Source organism: Hippichthys cyanospilos, chromosome 13 (genome assembly GCF_059441005.1).
Source record: "Hippichthys cyanospilos isolate Australia breed blue-spotted pipefish chromosome 13, RoL_Hcya_1.0, whole genome shotgun sequence".
In the NCBI taxonomy this organism is placed as follows: domain Eukaryota; kingdom Metazoa; phylum Chordata; class Actinopteri; order Syngnathiformes; family Syngnathidae; genus Hippichthys; species Hippichthys cyanospilos.
In genome coordinates this window covers 4,473,451-4,492,991 of record NC_142381.1, presented here as the reverse complement: position 1 = coordinate 4,492,991, position 19,541 = coordinate 4,473,451, and the positions used below count along the sequence as shown (strand labels likewise).

The following is a 19,541-nucleotide window of genomic DNA, read 5'->3' as shown; positions in this document are numbered from 1 at the left end:
TTTTTGGTTTTTCTTTGTTTCTGCAGAATTGTTTCAACAAAGCCATTCATAATTTATCACATTAAGCAGTGACTTAAGGTGACGTCCCTGGCAGCAGAAGGCTAGTCACTTCGGCTCTAAAAATAGCTTAGCTTTCCCCCATGCATAATGAATGGCTAGAGACAGCGCTAACGTTAGCTCTTTCCAGGAGTGATCTGCTATGCTCCGTTTGGCCGTCTCAGCTCCTGGCGTTCTGGGGAAATGTTCCCAGACAGGTGCTCTGAGCCAGATATTATTCCCATATAAACATTCGCAAACCCAATTCCCAGCCAATCCGCGGCAATAGTGTTCAGTTCCATTCAACTGTCATGCCTGACTAAAAACACAAGTCATGTCTGTCCACCTGTTAGCTTTGGTAATGGCGGACTACTTTGCCAACCTACACACACTCACAAACACGCACGCGTGCACGCCGGCGCACACACGAGCACATAAACAGCATGCAGCTTCCTGCAGGATTATCTCACAGTGGTCACTTTCTGCTTGGCTGGGTTAGGCTCATTTCCTTCTCAGCGTCCACTCTCAACATGAGCACATCCAACACGCATATGGTCACACAGGCCCTCATTCATTCAGACAGACACATGTCACATGTGGGGTGTTTTATCTAATTGCCACCATTTACATGCCTTCCAACATGCCAGGGAAAATCCAGGCTGTCGCTCTAAATTCATTTAGTGCATATTATAGACACTGAGGCGGCTCGGTGGAGCAGTGGAGACCACGTCCGCCCCGCAGTTAAAGAGACCCGAATTCGAATCCGCCTGGTTCCGGCCTTCCTCTGTGGAGTTTGCATGTTCTCCCTGAGCCCGCGCGGGTTCCCTCCGGGCACTCCGGCTTCCTCCCACACTCCTAAAACATGCATGGCTGGTGAATTGGACATACTAAATTGCCCTTAGGTGTAATTGGGTGCACTAGAGTTGTCTCTGTGTGCCCTGCGATTGGCTGGCAACCAGTTCAGGGTGTCCCCAGGCTACAGCCCGAAGCCAGCTGGAATAGGCACCTGCGGCCTCTTATGGAATTTTTCCAAAGTCCACACCATTCTTTGCGCAGCTCTCAGAGTAGCCTTTGTCTATGTTGCCCCTGAAACTGTGTTCCTTTAGCTGAAACACACAACCGGAGATATCTTGTAGGAAATTGCATTAAATGGGCACTACTGTGTCCTTTTGGAAAATTGCATTATAACTATTTAAACTATTTTTTGCCAGGTGAGAAGTGGATACAAAGTTTAATGAGTTGTCACCCAAATTTAGGAGCTGAGGAACAGCAAAAGAGCTTGCTCCGAATTAAAAAGCTTTCGATTATTGATCCATTTTCTTCAGCTAGCGTTACGGGCACGCTGGTGCCTATCCCAGCAGTCTTCGAGCATCAGGTGGGGGACAACCTCAACTGGCTGCAAGCCATTTGCAGGCTTTTCATCCTAAAAACCTTTAGATGCAAGTTCCAGCTTTTGAAGACCATTGGATGAATTCTGTAATGGTGAATTAAAATTTGACCTCCTTAAACGGCTAAAAAAATGTGCCTAATATCAAAATATATTATAAAAATTAAAGCGTACGCTTCCAAAACAGTTTTTGAAGGTCTTGCACCGTTACTCGTCCTCTAATAAGGTGTTACTTTTTAAAATATTCTGTATGTGAACGCTTCCACGGAAGAAGTCTCATTAAACAACTTCATAAGTTCATCGCCCTTGTTTGTCGCCTCTGTGTTTATTAGCTCAGCCGAGAATTGCGAGAGGCCGCTAGAACAAAAAGTGTGGGTGTATACGAACAAGAGCAGGAGATTGAGAGAGTGTGCCTTTGAGCCTCACTTTCCCTCTTTGCCAGAGTCTGCCATTAGGGTGTCAGTGGCAGAGTGAATTTATTTGCTGCGCGGTTACTGGGCTAATGATTGATGTTGCCCCAGCAAACAGTAAACCAATTAGAAGCCTGATGTAACGTCATTTTAAAAGCCTCCTAATCACGTTCTTCTTGAACCTGGGACCCGGGCCTTCCCTAATGAAGATTTATACTGGATCAAAGGAGAGCCTAACGCCATTAACAATAGATTGTATTCCACCAAAAATCACATTAGGACTTTCCCTTTCCCTCCCATCAGACCTCTGCTAAATATATCTGCTGATTACAAGTGCGGAAGCACAGAGGAGAGGAGAAATAGGGGTGGAGAGACAGGGGGAACACAAAGATAGATATAGTTGGCCCACGGTAACTAATTGTTGAGACAAATGTGTATGCTTATGCACATCATTGCAGTTGTGTGTTCAGATGAGGAAAATAAATGGCTGAAAGGTGCTGATACCAGCACGCGGGCCCTGTAACTACCACCGAGAGAATTCGGAGTGATGACAGAGTGTACTTGGAATTGGGGAAACTCATTTACTTTTCTTTTGTAACACATGGTCTACACTTTTTTTGAAATTCATCAAGCTGCACAGTTTACGTTGCGCAAGATTATTCATGGAAAACTGTGTGCTTGGTTACACACATACACTCTCTCTCTGTCGCTCCCTCTCTCATATATATTATATATAACACAAATACACACAATATAAAAAAAGAATGTGTCAACGGGTAAAGCAGACAGACCTTCAGATGCACACATAATGATGATCTAATGCAAAACTGTGATGGATGGCATGAATGTATTAATAAAATTCAAGAATGAAGGGGCAGATGCGTTCGTAGATTTCTTACCAGTGGCGGACGGCTGACCTCGAATCAAGTACGGGTCATCTGGGTGGGGCTCCAGGTGAGAATGGGTGGAGTTTTTCTCCAGAAGGGGAACCTGGCACTCCCTGATGGGTGGAGACGGACCAGGGGAGGGGTGGTGTGAAGCGGACGAGGAAGACGGATGGGACGGAGGGAGCAGGGAAGAGGAAGAGGTTGGAGGCATTGGGCGACCTGGAGGATGGAAGGAGAGAAAGGCGAATGGTGAAAGTTAGACAAAACTGATGGTGATGACTGACAATGATGTAGTTGACCTCTTCTAAGTTGCCGGCATCCAAACATTGTTGCGGAGTAACAATATTTACACAACACAACAACACACTGCGCTTGAGTGTGACTCAAAGTTCTCACAAGGACTATTTAGAAGCTCAAATAAAAACGGTTTCCACAGTGAGAAATGAGAAAAACTCACAATCTGTGTGAATAAATGAAAACAATCAGCCTTGATGGATGGCAGGCAAAAGACATTTTCAACGTTTGAGAACTTCCTCTTACAAAGTGCTAGATAGACTTTAACTAATCTGATGACAAATGCCTACTATTCATAACATTTTTATGAAAAAGAAGGTTGTCTTTCTTTCCCACATCTGTTCTACAGTCACACTCAACACGGGTAAGACCCAAAAACAGCCATTCTTTAAATAGCCAGGACCATGGGACATGTGGACACAATCAGGCTGTCCTGTACACCAGAGACAAAAGAGGGATAGAGAGAAATCACTCAACTCTCCCAAGGTTTGGAAATCAAGGACAAAGACAAACCTAATAAATTCTATTTAGAGACAGCTCAAAATATAGAGTAATTACGTCTGCCATATTTGTAGCTGAAATCAATCAACAATATTGTCAAAATGAGGCCACCGAGTTCAGCTAATCCACTAAAGAACTCAGGTTATTATCACCGCTAATTAGTCAAACCAAGACACTCTAACATTGTGATAATCATTTATTTTTTCCTCAATGCACAATCAAAACTGGAGCCTTTGGCTCTAAAAAAGTTTTCCAATTACAGCTTGAAAAAAAATGTTCTCAGTTTTATGTTGTTCTGCAAAGGTAAGGCAAGATCAAATATGTGTTGATGGTAATAAGAAACAAGAAACCCGTAAGCTCGTTTTGAGCGTGTCACATTTCATTTATTCGTCTTTTGTCATTTCACTCGGAAAAGAAACTTACAATGAATGACCTTCACTTTGTTCATTCGTTTTTTCTTTAGAGACAAAAGACAAACGCAAAAAAATACAGCTAGACCTTGAACAGGCAGGATTCTATGAATAAAAATGCCCATTGATGTTTGACTATCCAGGACCAGTCAAAAGTTTAGAAGTACAGTTTTAGTCAGTGTTTTGTCATTACTAAAAAATAGAGACTAAAAAGTCATATACACTATGAAGAAATATTGAATATTGGAATTATTTGAAACAGAATCTTTTTCTTGCTTTAAAAATTCTTCAAAGTAGGCACTTTTTTTTTTCGAGATAACAGCTTTGCACATAGCATTTTCTCAGTCAGCTTGAAAATGTGGCTAATGCTTTATATGCATCAGATAGCTTTAATGAATTAACCTCTAAATATGTAAAGACCATGCATATTTGCAGGTGTTTCCCAACATTTGATTTGTCCTATATCTCATTAAAAACGAGTCAAAGTTGTGATTTCAGCGCACTGATTGAAATGACTTTGGTAAATGGAATTTTTTTCCTCCATGTGCAATATTGTGCCACGGCAGAGCACGGAGCACCATCAAACACAGCATTTGGACAAAGTCTCATCAATGTGAGGCACATTAATCAATACAGGTGCCATCATGGTTTTATAGAGATATATCTGATAGAAGAGGAGCCAGAGTGATGCCGCTCCTCCATCCTACAGGTCAAACTGCCCCAGCTTAGAGCCGTGTGTCATGGAAACCAGAGCTGGCATCGATTCTCAGCTCTGCATTAACTGCACCCCAGAGAGAGGACCGGCTTTGTCTTCCATACAGGTATGTGTCTGCGCATGTGCGCGTGCACGTGCGTAAGTGCAGGCCAGAGCGTGTTTGCATGTGTCCGCATCCTGTCACTCTCATCAGTGCAAAGTGAGAAAAAAAGGGTAAACATTGGCAAAGCAAATACGGTGGTGTCCTTGAGGGAATAGATGGGAAGGACCATGACATACTGATGCTAAAGGCAGGCGGACAGGACAGTGATTTTGCATGAGGTCAGTGATAGGAAAGAAGAATAGAAAATAATGGGGAAAACAACTTATTTTCTTTAAAAAAAAAACAACATTGGGAGAGGGTAATAGAATATAATTAGGCACAATGAATGGATGAAGAAAGACAGGGAAAATAGCTAAACTTTGCTTATGTAAAAAAACACCCCCCCGAAAAAAAGAAAAAAGAAAAAAGAAAAAAAAAAATCAATCGGGCCCTCCTATTGATGCCTGAGATAGGATATAGCTATTTGCATTTTCTATAAGGCCTCTAATCAAGCTGTGGGTGACAACATGTTATTGGTAAACATCTGCTTGTGTGAGCGCACGTGAGTGTGTACACGTATGTTTGCACACCTGTGTGTGTGTGTGAGCACAAACCCATTTTATGTCTGCATGCTATTATTGAATATGAACACAATTAGATGAGCCTGAACTCACATGTGTAAGGTTACATATTTTCTGGGGTAGTTATTAATATTTTAAATCGCTTTGATTACAAAAAATGACAAAAAATGCTATAGTTGGCCAAAAGCAATTAAGGGAACTTTAATCTCTTTAGCAATTATGCTGTGGGGCATCCTTAACTCAGCCGTTTCTGCCCGCTACATTTCCGAGAAAGGTCAGTGAAAATTGGTTTGCATTATTAGAACAAAAGCTTGGCAATGGGTTCACGCCGTTCTCTTGACAAACGAAATGTTGCCATGTTACAGCCGCCTCCCTGGCCATCTGTATGTGTTTCTCCACAAAACAGTTATACAATTCAAAATGTTGATTAACATGGCAACTGTGTGCTTAATAAAAGAGTAAACTGTGATTCCTTATGCTTTTCTTTTAAGTACCAGGGCTGCGTGAAATTCACAAGCGAATTGAGAATGACCTCTAAATTCTAATTAAATTCCTGGATTTGAAATAACAGGAAGCAGAAAGGTATTTCAAATACAAATTGCAGCAAGAAGAAGTGGAATTAAATTAAATTGCTGATGCAAAATGAACGTGTATTTAACAATCAAGCTTATAAAGTATTTACGCTTATTTACAATATTAGGTTAATGTAAATATTCTTGTAAAGACTTATTTTGTAGTTTTTAAAATGTCTGGTCAAATTTTTAGAATATTTTGTTTGAGGCTAATTTGTGAAATACTGTATACTCTTATTCTAAACTAATATGTGATGGCAATGAGTTTCTCTGAATTCAAATTACATTGAATCCAAATCCATTTGCTCAAATTCAAATTCCTCCATTGAACTGATTTCTAAAATTCACAATTTTGTGCAATCCTGCCAAGTGCAGCGTCCAGTAATAGCAGTGCAACGATGAATGGCCAACCTATTAGACTTTTGACACCGTGGAGACCCGTCAATCAATTGATTAACTAGCACCTAATTGAGTATCGAATTACTGGATCATGTTTTATTTAAAATTCTTTCCTTTCAACAGAATCATATTCAGTCCTCCATGAAAGCTGACTTGATTATTTTAGTTTTGAATCCAAATTTACAAACATCTGCTTTTATTTTAGAACATAAACGTTTTTGCTAAATGTGAGACATTTTATAACAAAATTAGTTAATGAACAAAATGTGGTCACTGGTTTCTACAATATGTACTATTAAGACATTGCGCCATTTTGTAGGGGTGGCTGAATGTCCGAGCAGTATAAATGTAGGGCACTCAAAAATGGCCCACGACGCTCTCGGAAAAGTAGCTTTGTTGAGCATTTTCTGCTCCGTTTAATCGAAATAATGTCTTGTTTTCCCAATCGGATATCATCAAAACATTGAATTTTTAAAGAATTGTTAGCTGCGCGTTGTTTCGAATATATTTTCTCCAATTTTGCCGTGGGTTAATTCCGCTCATCGACTTTACAATGAGCCTTCTCCTCCCTGTCCTTGTCGCTATTTCTGTCCCTCCTCTACCTCCTCCCACCCACCTCGTTCCATCCATCCGTCCACCCATCTGGCTGAGGTGAGGAGCGGTTGGCTGAGGAGGGTGTGAAGCGAGTGGAGGGACAGCTGGAGCTCCGTCAGAAAACGATAGACAAATTACCCCTCTAACGAGAGCCGTTTATCATCTCTTCATCTACCCCATATTTCCACCCGGCCTCCACTCCACACCTTTGCACACACGGATGACGACGCTTGAAAAGTAATCCCCAAACTTGACTCTTGATGCTGCTCTTTACTCACCGCTACTAGTGTGCTACGCAGTCAGTCTGCCTGCAGTTCAATTAGAGGAATGATGACGAGGAGAGAGGGGAAAGATGGGAAATGGTCCAGTGAACTGTGCACAGGAGGATGGGTAAAAAGAGCACCGGGCACACCTTTGCTGGCACACGCGGAGAGCCATTACCACAGCTGCTGTCAGCACAGATGTTAGACTGAAGGGAAGCTGTCAGTCAGTGTGTGTGCATGTATATGCATGCGCGGCATGTCACAAACGCCAAAAGCGGATGAGATGTGGTGTGAAGGCTATATACAGCTACTGATTCAACAGTGCCCTTTTACAAGATATCTGCTTCTTCCATCGCGTCTTGATCACTTCTATTCATGCCATTTCTTGATAACTGTTAGCGTGGTATGATGCACACCTGTTGTGTGACTGAGTGCAACAAATGGATGCCACGCATTGGAGCTATCAATAAGTGCTTCCTGTCTGCTTTTCAAATCCTGAATGCATGCTGTCACAAGCCCAGCCTCTTTCAGTAATCAGTGCGACTGCAGAGAGGGAGCGATAAGAGCGTGATTCAACGCACTTTTGCTTGTGCGACAGACAGCGTTTTAATTAATAAAGTTGGGATTTTGCAGCCTAAAGATGCGATTGTATCAGCAACTCTGTCTTTGATGTATAACACAGTCTGGGTTCTGCTATGGCCTCCAGCTACCCTTTTCCTCTCTTTCATCCTACACCGTCACCCTACAAGAATTCTGCCATTTCTTCATAAAACATGCCGGCCATGTAGTCTTCACGAAAAGCTTCCAGCTGAAGCAGGAGGTTGCGGTACAGATTCAAAACTGAATTTTTCAACGGTTTCGTTTTAGTCTTTCACTGGTCAAATCAAATTATTTTTATGAAGATCACCAATTACATTGGGATTTGACCTGCCATTCTGAGAGCTGAGTTTTATTACTTCTGCCAAAATCAGTCATCCATCTTCAATACTGCTAATCCTCGGCTGGAAAATATCACAGCTGACTTCTGGCGAGAGGCTAGCACATAGCCAGCAAGTTAACCTCCACGTTGACAAGAAAGCACAATTAACATTCATCAATGACACATACAAAAAAAGATTTTGGAATGCACTGAAGACACAAGCACAGGGAGGACATGCAAAGTCCACACAGGAAGACCAGAGGCCCCCATGTGGTCTGCCCATAATCATTTCTGATTGCATTTAACAATAAATCCATTTGGAATGCAATGAGTTGGTGGGGCTGCATGTAGAAAGATAGACGACTGCTGTGGTAATTTATAAAATTATACACTGCAAGTCAAAAATCATTTGTATGAGTAAACAGTAGTTACCCCCCCCTCCCTTTTTTTTTAATAATAATACTCTGGGCAAGACACTTTATTATGAATCAGCCACATGCAGTATTACCTGAAATGCAGTTAACTTGCCTAAGTCTTCTCAATCCACCCCACACACTCTCCCACATTCTGTTGGTATTGGTATTATTATTTTCTATTTTTCATTTTTCTTTTTTTAAATCTAGCTTTGCCCTCATGATATTGGTTTCCCATATAAATTGGTCATATTTTTTAAAACAACTGTTTCCAGTTTGATATTCGAGTAAATGTGTCATTTTAAAGTCCCTAAAGTGATATTATGACTTTAGTGTTGATTTTGATATTTTTCATTATTATTATGTTTTTTTAAATCATCCACTTAAAGGGACACTGTGTAAGATTTGGACCTTCTTTCATTATGGGCAGCAGGAGGTGCTACAGGTGCTGCATTTACCATAGTCAGTAGCTATAACAGACACAATTTTTTTACACCATGCAGTAACATCCAGTCAACTGCATGAGGCACTAGTAAGAGTTAACAGTTTAATGAGAAGCTCACATTATTCACTCACAATGCAAGATGGAAAACTAGTAATGAATACTAAAATATAAACACCCCCCCCCCCAAAAAAAAAAAAAAAAAAAAAACATGTTACATTGTGGGCAGTGGGCTGGAAAATATACTCGGGGCAAACAATTAAGCAACCTTGTTTTAAGGCAATAAAAAGGGATTACATGACAACTGTTACAGTAACAAAACAGCTCCTTGTGAAAGATAATCATGTTTTATGTCAAGCTGATCATCTCAATCTTGGCGATGTATAGTAAATGATAAGAAATAAACTTAGTATTTATCATATCAATGAGCACACGGTATCAGATGAATGATAATCACTCTATACGTGAGGTGTCCATGAGCATCCTACAGTTAGAGCAAGCCAAGGCGCATTAATTCTGCTAGTGTTGTTTCAGTATCCGTTGAAGTGCCAGTGCTTTTATCTTGAGAAGAAAAGAGCAAATGCACAAGCTCGGAAAAATAATCAAAACACTCAACTTTTTAACCCCGCTCCACAAACACAACCCAGCACCGCTCTGCATCTGCTAATTGAAACATGCCTTCTTGTTGCTGAGAAGAGCTAGTGTGTATCCGTGTGTGTGTGTTTTCTTTTTTGTATGGGTGAGTGTGTGTGTGTTTGCATGCATTCATGGCTCCATATTAGGATGCTACGACGCGTTCACGCTGCCCATTGTCAGATGTCCACTGCGTAACTTGGGGCAACCGTGAAGGCTGCATTACCATATAAATTACATATATGCCGTTTCTGGGGTTGTGGATTGATGGTATTGTTATGGATTCTTCCTTTGGACCCTCATTGAAAGCAGTCAAAATAAATAGCCCCCCCTTTCCACATAAATGCAGCCACACGCACGAGTGCAAGAAGATCCGCATTCTGCTGTAAGTGTGCGTGCGCATCTCATACAAACGCAAACCTGAACAGGTCCAGGTGCAGAGACAGACAGTTATCCTTCCAGCCTTCCATTAACTCTAAACATGCTCTTTACAGACTCCAAGGGTTTGAAAAAAAGAGTCATCATGTATGCCAAGGTGTATGCATGAATTCACGACTGTTTGGCTCCATGGAGGTGCTGTCACTTTGTGAAGATGCAAACAAAACAACGGAAACACGCTTGCAAGCTTAGCAAGGCTGTCTTACGTTAGGATTGTGTTGGGAACATGTGTTAGCGTGTTTCTTTTTTGGGCCAACCAAAACTTTTCGATGTTGCAGAATCAAATAGCTTACAGCGAGAAATTCTTTTTGATACTGCTGAATCTAGCAATGCAGAGAAGGAAAGGATTGCAAACCAAAATATTTGCACTCGTCCCTACTTTAGAACAACCTATTTGTGTAGAAAAATGTTCATGGTACCATTGTTGTTTACAGATGATGGACACACAATTGGCAGACAAGAGCTACTAATCACCACAAGAGTCAAATTATTCCTCTCATAAAGATGAAAAAAAAGGACAAGTAAATTTGATCATAAACTAAAATGTTCTTCAAGTTTGGGTCATATTGAAAAAAAAGAACAACAAATATTTAGCTAATATTATATAACCAGTATTAATTTTCAGGAAAAGGGAAAATATTGGTTTGAAAAAAAAACTGCAGGTTTTAACTGTCGATATGACTTCAAACATATATTTACTGAGACTTATAATATAAACCTACATTCAAAAAGTAAATAGGTCCATGTAGTTTTCTACTGTAAATAGATTCCAAAATGTAAAAATAACAGAAAAACACAAACAAAAATACAAGGTGCATTGTTTCCAGGGTCAGCTGAATCACTTATTAATTTCACTGAAAATACAAACATATATTGCAGTTACCACAGTATTAACCATATTCCATTTACTTGTCAAAGCTAATATTAATCAAATTGTCAAATATCAGTGCCAATAATTGGGCCGGCTGATAATTGTTCTTCCCCATTTAAAACCATTTTAAACCCATTTTAAACAAATGTATCCATTAGAACTAAAAAAAAAGTCATGCACGGGATTTATGGAGGCTTGGCATGAAAAGTCTGCACCTTTTGGTCTAAAAAAAAAAAAAAAAAAGGATGATTTGAGCATGTGGGAGATTCCCAACATGCATGGAGAAAAGTACCCCGCTTGTATGACACTAGAATTGAACTTTTTCTCCATCAAGGAAAGCGCTGTCTCCAAGAACAGCATCCCCGCAGTGAAACAAGGTGGTGGCAGCATCACGCTGTGAGCATGACGATGTTTTAGAGGAGCACCGAAGGAAAAACTGCAGTTGAGAGATAGTTTTTGGCAAATACAGTGATATTCATGAGCAAAACCTGCTCCGGTTTGTAAGTGACCGTCAAACCTGAAGGAGTTGGAGCTGTTTTCCTCCTGAGAAATGAGCAAAAGTCTCACTGGCAAGATGTAGCAAGTTTAAAGAACCTTATCAAAAATGGCTTGCAGCCGTGATTGCAGCAAATGATGGCTCTTCAAAGTACTGACATTCTAAGTTGTTATGCTCATGGCATTATTTTCTTCTCCTTTTTTACAGTGTGCGTGTGCATATTATGTATGCTCTTTTCATGTAGTTAATAAGCAAAAAAAAAATACATATATTACATGTGTTATTACCAACAACATTAAAAAGAAAATTAAGCCTCTTAAAGGGCCATGCGAGAAAAACAACACTTCTCTTGGGCAGATTCAATAAATTCAGGCTTTATCATTCCCATGAGACTCAGATTCAGTACCCAGCTATAGGATTGCAAGCACATCTTTATTAAGGCGCCTGCCTGCTTATGTTGGCAAGAGCGTGTTTATTACCAGCAATCAGCCTTTCTGTCTAGTCAGCCAGGAACGAGATGCTATTAAAAATCAAATGCATACCAAATAAGTCTCACAAATTAATAGGCAAACATTAAAATAAGTTACTGTATTATATTATATATATGTTGCAGATTCCTTTGTAGATGAGAAACCCTCAAATATACGTTTATGATTTCATTATATTTGTATTATTATTATTTGGAAAAGAAAGACCTTTTATTTTTGTTACCATTTCACTTCATTTTCAATTTGGACATTCATTTGCTTTTAATTCTTAAATGGCCAGAGTATGAAATGAGGAAAAAACAAAAAATAATAAACTTTGTATTACCTAGTTATTAGTTATTGGGGATTCAAATAAGAAAAAAAACTGTCAATTTTTTTTTTAAATCACCAACCAATGTAGTTTTTAAACACCTAAGAAATTTTGCTTTGTATTATTATTCTTAGTTTCCTGATGATATTTAGTAGTCCACAACAAGAACCTCCCTCCAAAAAAAAGAACCTAACAAGATCTTGCTGTGAGTCCTTCTTAAAAATCCCCCCCACGGAAAAATCTTTTTATACATACGTCTACCAAGTATAAGAGACGGTTTAATGAGTGAAAGTGAACTTTAAAACAAATCTAACAAAAAAATCTAAAGTTAGCGTGCCAAACAGGTACTGCGCCCATCAAAGGGTTAAATGGAGAGTAATAACACAAATCACTACAAATAAACCCTTGGCAACCGAAAATATCCGGGGTAACTATGACAATGACGTTATCCAAACAATTACAGCAAAGGCAGAAAATTGAAACGAAGAATCCAGAATGGCATAAAAAGAACAAAAGATGTGAGAAAATGAAAGCGATTGAAAGAAATTGTTTGCCTATATAAACACACCAGGGACATTGCGTCCTTGGGTAGGAACAATTTGTATTGTACGGTGCTATAATCTCATGAAGGAAATCCATTTGAGTGAAGATTGCATGTGACATTATGGGAAGTAGGTGTGCGTGGCTCAGTCAGCACTATTTTCAACTGACAATTAACAAGAAAGCACCCAAACGCACTGGCAGTGATCAACATGCACAAACTGTATCGAGAGCCTCAAAATGATGATTGTTCTGGAGGCTGGAAAATAAATAAGAATGCTGCTCTTTGATGTTACATATATTTTAGTAACAGCAGGCTAATGGGCGATACAAAAAAAAAAGAAAGAAAAAGATGGTCAGTGTATTTTCTCTAAGTAGCTTGTGTGTCTCTTGAACTTGACTTCAATGTCAGACAAGTGTTTTATTCCAGATGTGCTTAATACCTTGGAGTTGTATGTGTTATTTATTTAGTAGCGAGACCTTGTGTGTGTATGTGAGTGTGTGTTTGAATGGGACACAGAGCTTAAGATTCAAGCTCTTTTCTTGGATTCACATGCCATCAACGATGAAGTACACATTTAAATATAGTAATAACTGGATTCAAATTTATTTGGGCATTTCTGTTCCCTATTATTTAAAAGTGAATGAGTGAATTTCCTCTGCATAGATCTAAACAAACAGCATGAAACTGAAATTGTGCTACAGTTTTGACTAACTTTTAATTGGTTAAGTCAGTTTAATAGCTTTCCTGATTACTTCCGCAGACCTTAATTATCACAATTTTATTATATTGGACTCCCAATTTTTTTCCTAGTTAGTTACACAGTGGATTTAGAGGATTTGATTTTCTGGAATGTCATCTTATTGCATGTTTTTTTTTTTTCCATGCCCTCAGACAAATCCTATACCTTCAGCTCTTCATTACTTGCCTGTGGTCTCATTCCTCATTGTAATATTAGCCGCTTGGCTTGGTGAATCAGATGTCTAATTACATGCAGATTACCAGCTTAACCAGGAAGACATGGAATATATATCAAGCATATGTTGCACGTTCCTCCCTGCTCTTGAGCAACGTCCGCTACTTTCTAGCCTCCATCTTTGTGTGTTTGTGATGGGAGGAGAAAAAAGTTTATTATGCATGTATGTAGATGCCCTGTGAGGTAAGTGCTGCTCTGGCCATGGATGTCTAAGTGGAAATGTGCATGTTTGTGGTGGAAAAGCGCTGAAGGACAAGCCTTTAGAGGCATGTCAGAAAGATATGTCTGCCTATCTTTTTGTTTGAAGCAAAGCATAGCAGATATCTGACATCAATCTGTCCATCAGCTGATCCATCCCACCATACTTACGAACGTGTGTCCATCAATGCATTTTCTGTACTGCTATACTATCTGGGTCACTGCAGGGACTGGAGCCTGTCCCATAGGTGACTTTAGACAGTGTTTGTGAAGAGCTCTTAGTGAGAATCAATCACAAATGAGCTACTTTATATAAAGGACTTCACATCCTGCTATACATTCATTTATTTTTGATCCATGCAAAAAAAAAAAAAACATCCATTTCTGCTATCTTTATTTGTATAAATTCTCAAATAAAGACAATTGATTCCTGCGCCTTCCATCAAGGACACAAATTCATCATCCAAATGTTATGTACCACCAATGGATGAAACAACATTCTATCCAACCAATCAATTGACCGTTAATGCATCATAGATGTTTCATTTTCTAGCCCACTTATCAACGATCCAATTTCTGTGCATGCATCCATCTTTCAGTGTCATAATATAACTAATATTCAACAATCAAGTTTCAACAAGCTTGTTATCATTATTTATTCTTAAAACACATTTAATACATAAACACACGCATTTTTTATTTATCTATTTTCCAGTTTTCTTACAATATCTTTTAATCCATAGCCCATCCACCAATATAGTGACCATCCATTTTTTTTTATCCCATGTTTCCCTTTCCTCACAGAGGAAACTGTACCCTGGGACAGATTAGTCAAAATAGTGGAAAAGTAGAATTTTTTTTATACCAAAAAAAAAAAAAAACCAAATCCGACTTAACCTCAACTATGAAAACTAGTCTCCAAAACTTAATAGAAAAAAACTTGACTCAGACTTGAAAACTAAGAATCTAGACACTAGGAAGACAGCTTGATACGGCATCTTGACAGCTTGACTTGGCTTGGCATTCTGACAATGTGTCACCAGGAGCCTAGAGCTTAAATACTGTGAGATATCAATCCAACATCACATAATAAAGCACACCGAAAAACCCTAGTACAAATCTTAGTACCTGCATTGCAACTGATATTATTATTTGACACAAAACCATCATCAACCATCATTTTCCATTCCTACCTACTTACCTAGCTACCTAATGTTTTCATTCTGCTGAAATTGTCATTCAACCTTAGCTCAGCTTGCATCAGCAGACGCCAGAGACTCAGAGGAATACGTAGGTTCCCATGCTAATGGACTCCACATGCCGTCGTGCGTCCACATACACAAGAGTGTGTATTTGTGTACCACTTTTACACAAACACTCTCTCGCAAATGTGATGCAACTCTCCAAGGCACGACCTGCAAAACCTATTGCGCCCAGTCAAGCAAAGGAAAAAGACTCCAGCTCAGGTGGAGAGAGAGCCCGGTCAAAATGTTTAACATTTGTTCCCTCTAGTCTAATCTACTTCATCCTCTCCCGTCCCAATGAAGTATCCTGTGAAGCTGGGAGACGATCAAGAAATGCAGATTTTTCTTTTGAAGGGTAAAAACTAAGTCAGTCAATTTAAAATGAGAGTGTCGAATGAGATTTTTAATTACTGCATGACCTGAGGTATATTAGCACATATTAATGAGGATCATTAACCTAGAAGTAACTAAGACCCCTCCTCTTTAACTACAAGAGATAGGAACTCTAGACATTGCGCTATCACCGTGTGCGTGGGTCTGCATGATTGACGTTAAGGAATTAAAAAAAAAAATCGTAATATTCCTAAATAACTTCAAAGTGATTTTGTAGTTTCGTTGCCTGCCATGAAAAAGAAAAATGGCATGTAAAGATGAATGCAATTAAAAAAAAAAAGCCAAATGACTGCTGGTCATGGTGGTTTTGAAGATTAACAGAATATTTTAATGGCCTTTTTGATGACGCGTTTTAACTGCAGTTGTGAAAAATCTATAGGAGGACAAAGCACGCACGCAGATGCGCAGCCTAAAATAAGCTCGGATGTGTCTGCAAAGACGCCCCTGTGGACATGGAGCTTTTCTTTATTTCTTCCCATCCGCATCTCTCCAGGTCTTGTAACCGCATTTCTCCATCCCAAATCTCTTCCGTCAATGCGTCATGCGGAATGCAAAACATCAATTGGATAACGGACACGGGGCCAGTCTGACAAGTGCGTTGCAGACAAAGACAGACAGAAAGGGTGCGCGGACGAGCTATAGAGCAACAAAGCCGAGGGAGCCAGATTTCATCGCGTATTGAAGCCATGGGGGGAAAATGTGAACCGCGTTGCTGCGAGTTTGGGTGGTTACATGCACAATGGAGGCAATCACTTCAGCTCTGCGCCATTTTGTATGTTGCCCATAGGGAATGATAGGGCATAATACTAGTCTTTAGTATCCATTCACATTGAACACTCTGATGGTATGTGTTGAATGGCTGAATGCACCGTATTACTCGCACATTTGTCAGTCCAACCGCGGCAAGCGGCACGATTGTACGTGCTCTTTGAAATGGAATTCCTGAATGCGTCCCAACCAGTCGGAGCGTATGTATCCTTCTCCAGCCCGTTAATTGTCATTCCCAGCGGCATCAAAACTCCAGTGGGACATCTGCACCTTCATTAGAATCTACTGATCATCATGCTGCAGTACCAAGAGAGGGCTTGTTTCCCTCTTTCATCACTCTTTCTCAGAGTCTCAGCGCCTCCCACCCATTCTGCCACCCCTCATTGTTTTTTATATGCTGCTATATTCTCAGCCAGCCTCCGCAGTGTTGTTTTCTTTAAACATCATCCGAGGCATTTCTTGGTTTATCAGTCTGATGCGGGGAAGAGGAAAACACAGGGAAAGAGCAAGATGCTCTTGCGACAAAGTTGCGGAGAAGAACTTTGAAGATAGTCTTCTTGTGCTTCATCTGGAAACGGCTGCTCTGTGCCGTATTCATTTTCTGATTTCACCACCCGCCCTCTCATCCTTCAACGTTTCTGTCACTTTTCCATCTTCACCCCTTCTGCACATCCTCCCCGCCCACATCTTTGCACATTCTTTTGCATTTTCATTCCTACCAGCCTTCCTTTCGTCATTATCTTTGTGTTAATACTTCTCTGTCTCAATCCCCGGCACAAGTGGTTTTTACCCCTAGGGGGTACGCTCACTAGCACTCCACAGACCCCTACAGACATGTAATGTACCCTGCCTCCCTCATTGCCCTGCTTCCATGCTCCTCCTCCTCTTCTTTCTCCATAGCGGATGGATGATGCCAGCTGGAGGAACCAGAGAGAAATGGGCCCAATTACAGCATTGGGAACTGAAAGTTGGCTAATTAGCTGTAATTCGTTAACAAACTGCTTTTTCAACAAGAACCATCTCTCTGCCACATGGAAAGCAAAAAGTGGTGATTCACATGCATCACCATGGACCATGCACCCCCCCCCCCCGAAAAAAAAATGCAGACAACTGCAGGTACATCCAGCACACGCACAAAGACGTATAGCCTTACAGCCTTCGCATCTACCGAGCCAAGCTCGCATTGCCCATACAAATGTGAGCTGATCCACTTGCTCAGCTGTATTTACAGCAAGGGCAAAATGTTGATTATGTTAGAGCGCCTGATTATTGCGGTGTGACAGTAAAGGAAACAAATATCTTTCATAGGCAGGCATCTATCTCAGCGAGAGAGCTTCTAGCTATAGACTATAGCGCAAATGAGTGTGTCGTGTGCAGCTATGACAGCCGCAAAGAGAGGGCAGGAAGATGAGGAAGAGGGGGAGAATGAAAAGAAGTGAGTGATGACACAAATGAGAACAAAAAAGTTCAAGAGGCGCCAGATGGAGAGGGGGGAAACAGCTGAATAAAGAATGAGATGAAAACGTGGATGGATGGAAAGAGGAGATGAATTAGGAGCAATTCTCTTGGTTTTGTGAGGCAGTTCCCCCCCAACAAAGGGATAATGATGGTTAGAGGGAAGAACAAAAGGTTTAACGATGGGAAGAATGCTATCCGGGGTACAACACATGAAACGCAACTACACAAGTGCATGCAGGCTGAATGTCATTACCTGCATGTTACAAGTTTACGTATGAAAGTCCACATTGTAGGTAGGATTAGGATCAACCATCGATGGTAAAGGATCATAACAGGTACATATAGAAAATTACTCTTTTGAAAAGACTGGCTGATACCCCAAGCCCTACCGCATGCATAAATAACCACAAATATGACACTGATAGTTTGAAAAAGTTATTAATTCTCACACATTGTGTGTGCATGTGAACGGACGGCAACATATGAACTCAGATGTGATGAAACCATATGGGTCCAATTTCATTTACCTTGTATTCAGTTATGCAACAGAGGGAATGAAGGAAAAAAAAAAAGGAAATAATGAGGGATTCGTAGCGCACTTTTTAAATAGTCCGGAGTGAGGAGAAATAAATGTTAGTGAAAAGCATCACTTTATTTATCTTAACAAGAGTTGATTTTACTTTTAAAATGCCTTGCTTAACAGGAAAATGTATGACACATAAGAAGAACATGCCGATCGATGTCTGCGGAAATACCAGAACATGGTCGAGTATCCCTCCATGTAGCGATAGACCACACCTCCTGCCTCACTTTATGCTGGAGCACGAATGGCGACAACAAGAAAGCCTTACCTCTTTACTTACATTATGACTAAAATCATTTGTAGGCCATTTTTCCAAACTTAATCTTACTTCAAATACGCCTTACTCTTCTGACAAACATTTCATCGAGTCATTTCTCACCGCGGACTCGGCCGGATTAAGTTTGATTCTGTGATTCAACCTTCTTTTCGATTTCCACTTGTCTATCATGCACACCTCATTAGTGATGCAAAAACCCTTAGTAATGCAGGACACATTAACATTATTTGTTCCTGCCTGTGTGTGCGCGTCAGCGGGAAAGACGTGTGGTAAGGTGTCTATGAATGGAAGATGAGTTTTCTCCACTGATCCCATTTTACCGTCTAGGTTCTGACATCCTCCCCGAGAAAATCCGACGGAAACGCAATCGTAATCAGTCACGGTCCAGGCGCAGACTGATTGACAGATGGACACACGGACACACTGGCATATGCACATACACACAGAGAAACATCCTCCCTATACCGCTACCACAAACGAGTCATGCAGAAAATAGTCCTGGACAGGGTGATGAGGAGAGCATAGTCCGTGTGTGGTGGGGGAGGGACTTTTTAATTTACATTTTTAATGTAAAATATCATTCAAAGAGTGAATGTTAGGAATCTCATTATACTGCTTCTTTATAACACACAAGGCACATCCGTCTCAGTAATGTGTCCTGAAGAATATTCGCAATGTCCATAAACACACATGTAATCAACCTGCAGGGCCCTCCAGCCATAATCATCACAGGAGAAACAGGCTCTTCCTCCAGCATCATAAATATAGGGAGGAATAATCTGCTGTCTTCGAGATATCATCCATCACACGTAATCTGCATCTGTGCCGCTGCCCCCGCCCCGCCCTTCAGCTCCGAACCACCTCTGACAGAGATCCAGGCAGGGTGATAAGGGCAAAGGTTTGCTGAACACGAGAAGCTTCTGATATAAGATAGACAATTATAGAATTGCATTCGTGGATAT

The 19,541-nt window shown here is 40.4% G+C and overlaps 1 protein-coding gene across 3 annotated transcripts in view; it reads right to left on the bottom strand.

The window, feature by feature from the left end:
- tenm2a (teneurin transmembrane protein 2a) overlaps window positions 1-19,541 on the bottom strand; it is a 179,858-nt gene that overhangs the window by 57,951 nt on the left and 102,366 nt on the right. For 2 of the 3 annotated variants that reach the window (XM_088430697.1, XM_088430699.1), the window contains one exon: window positions 2,733-2,939. The exons of the other annotated variant lie outside the window; for it this stretch is intronic. In XM_088430697.1, the coding sequence (XP_088286823.1) occupies window positions 2,733-2,939 (207 nt within the window). The remainder of the gene's footprint in view (window positions 1-2,732; window positions 2,940-19,541) is intronic. 3 annotated transcript variants of the gene reach the window in all.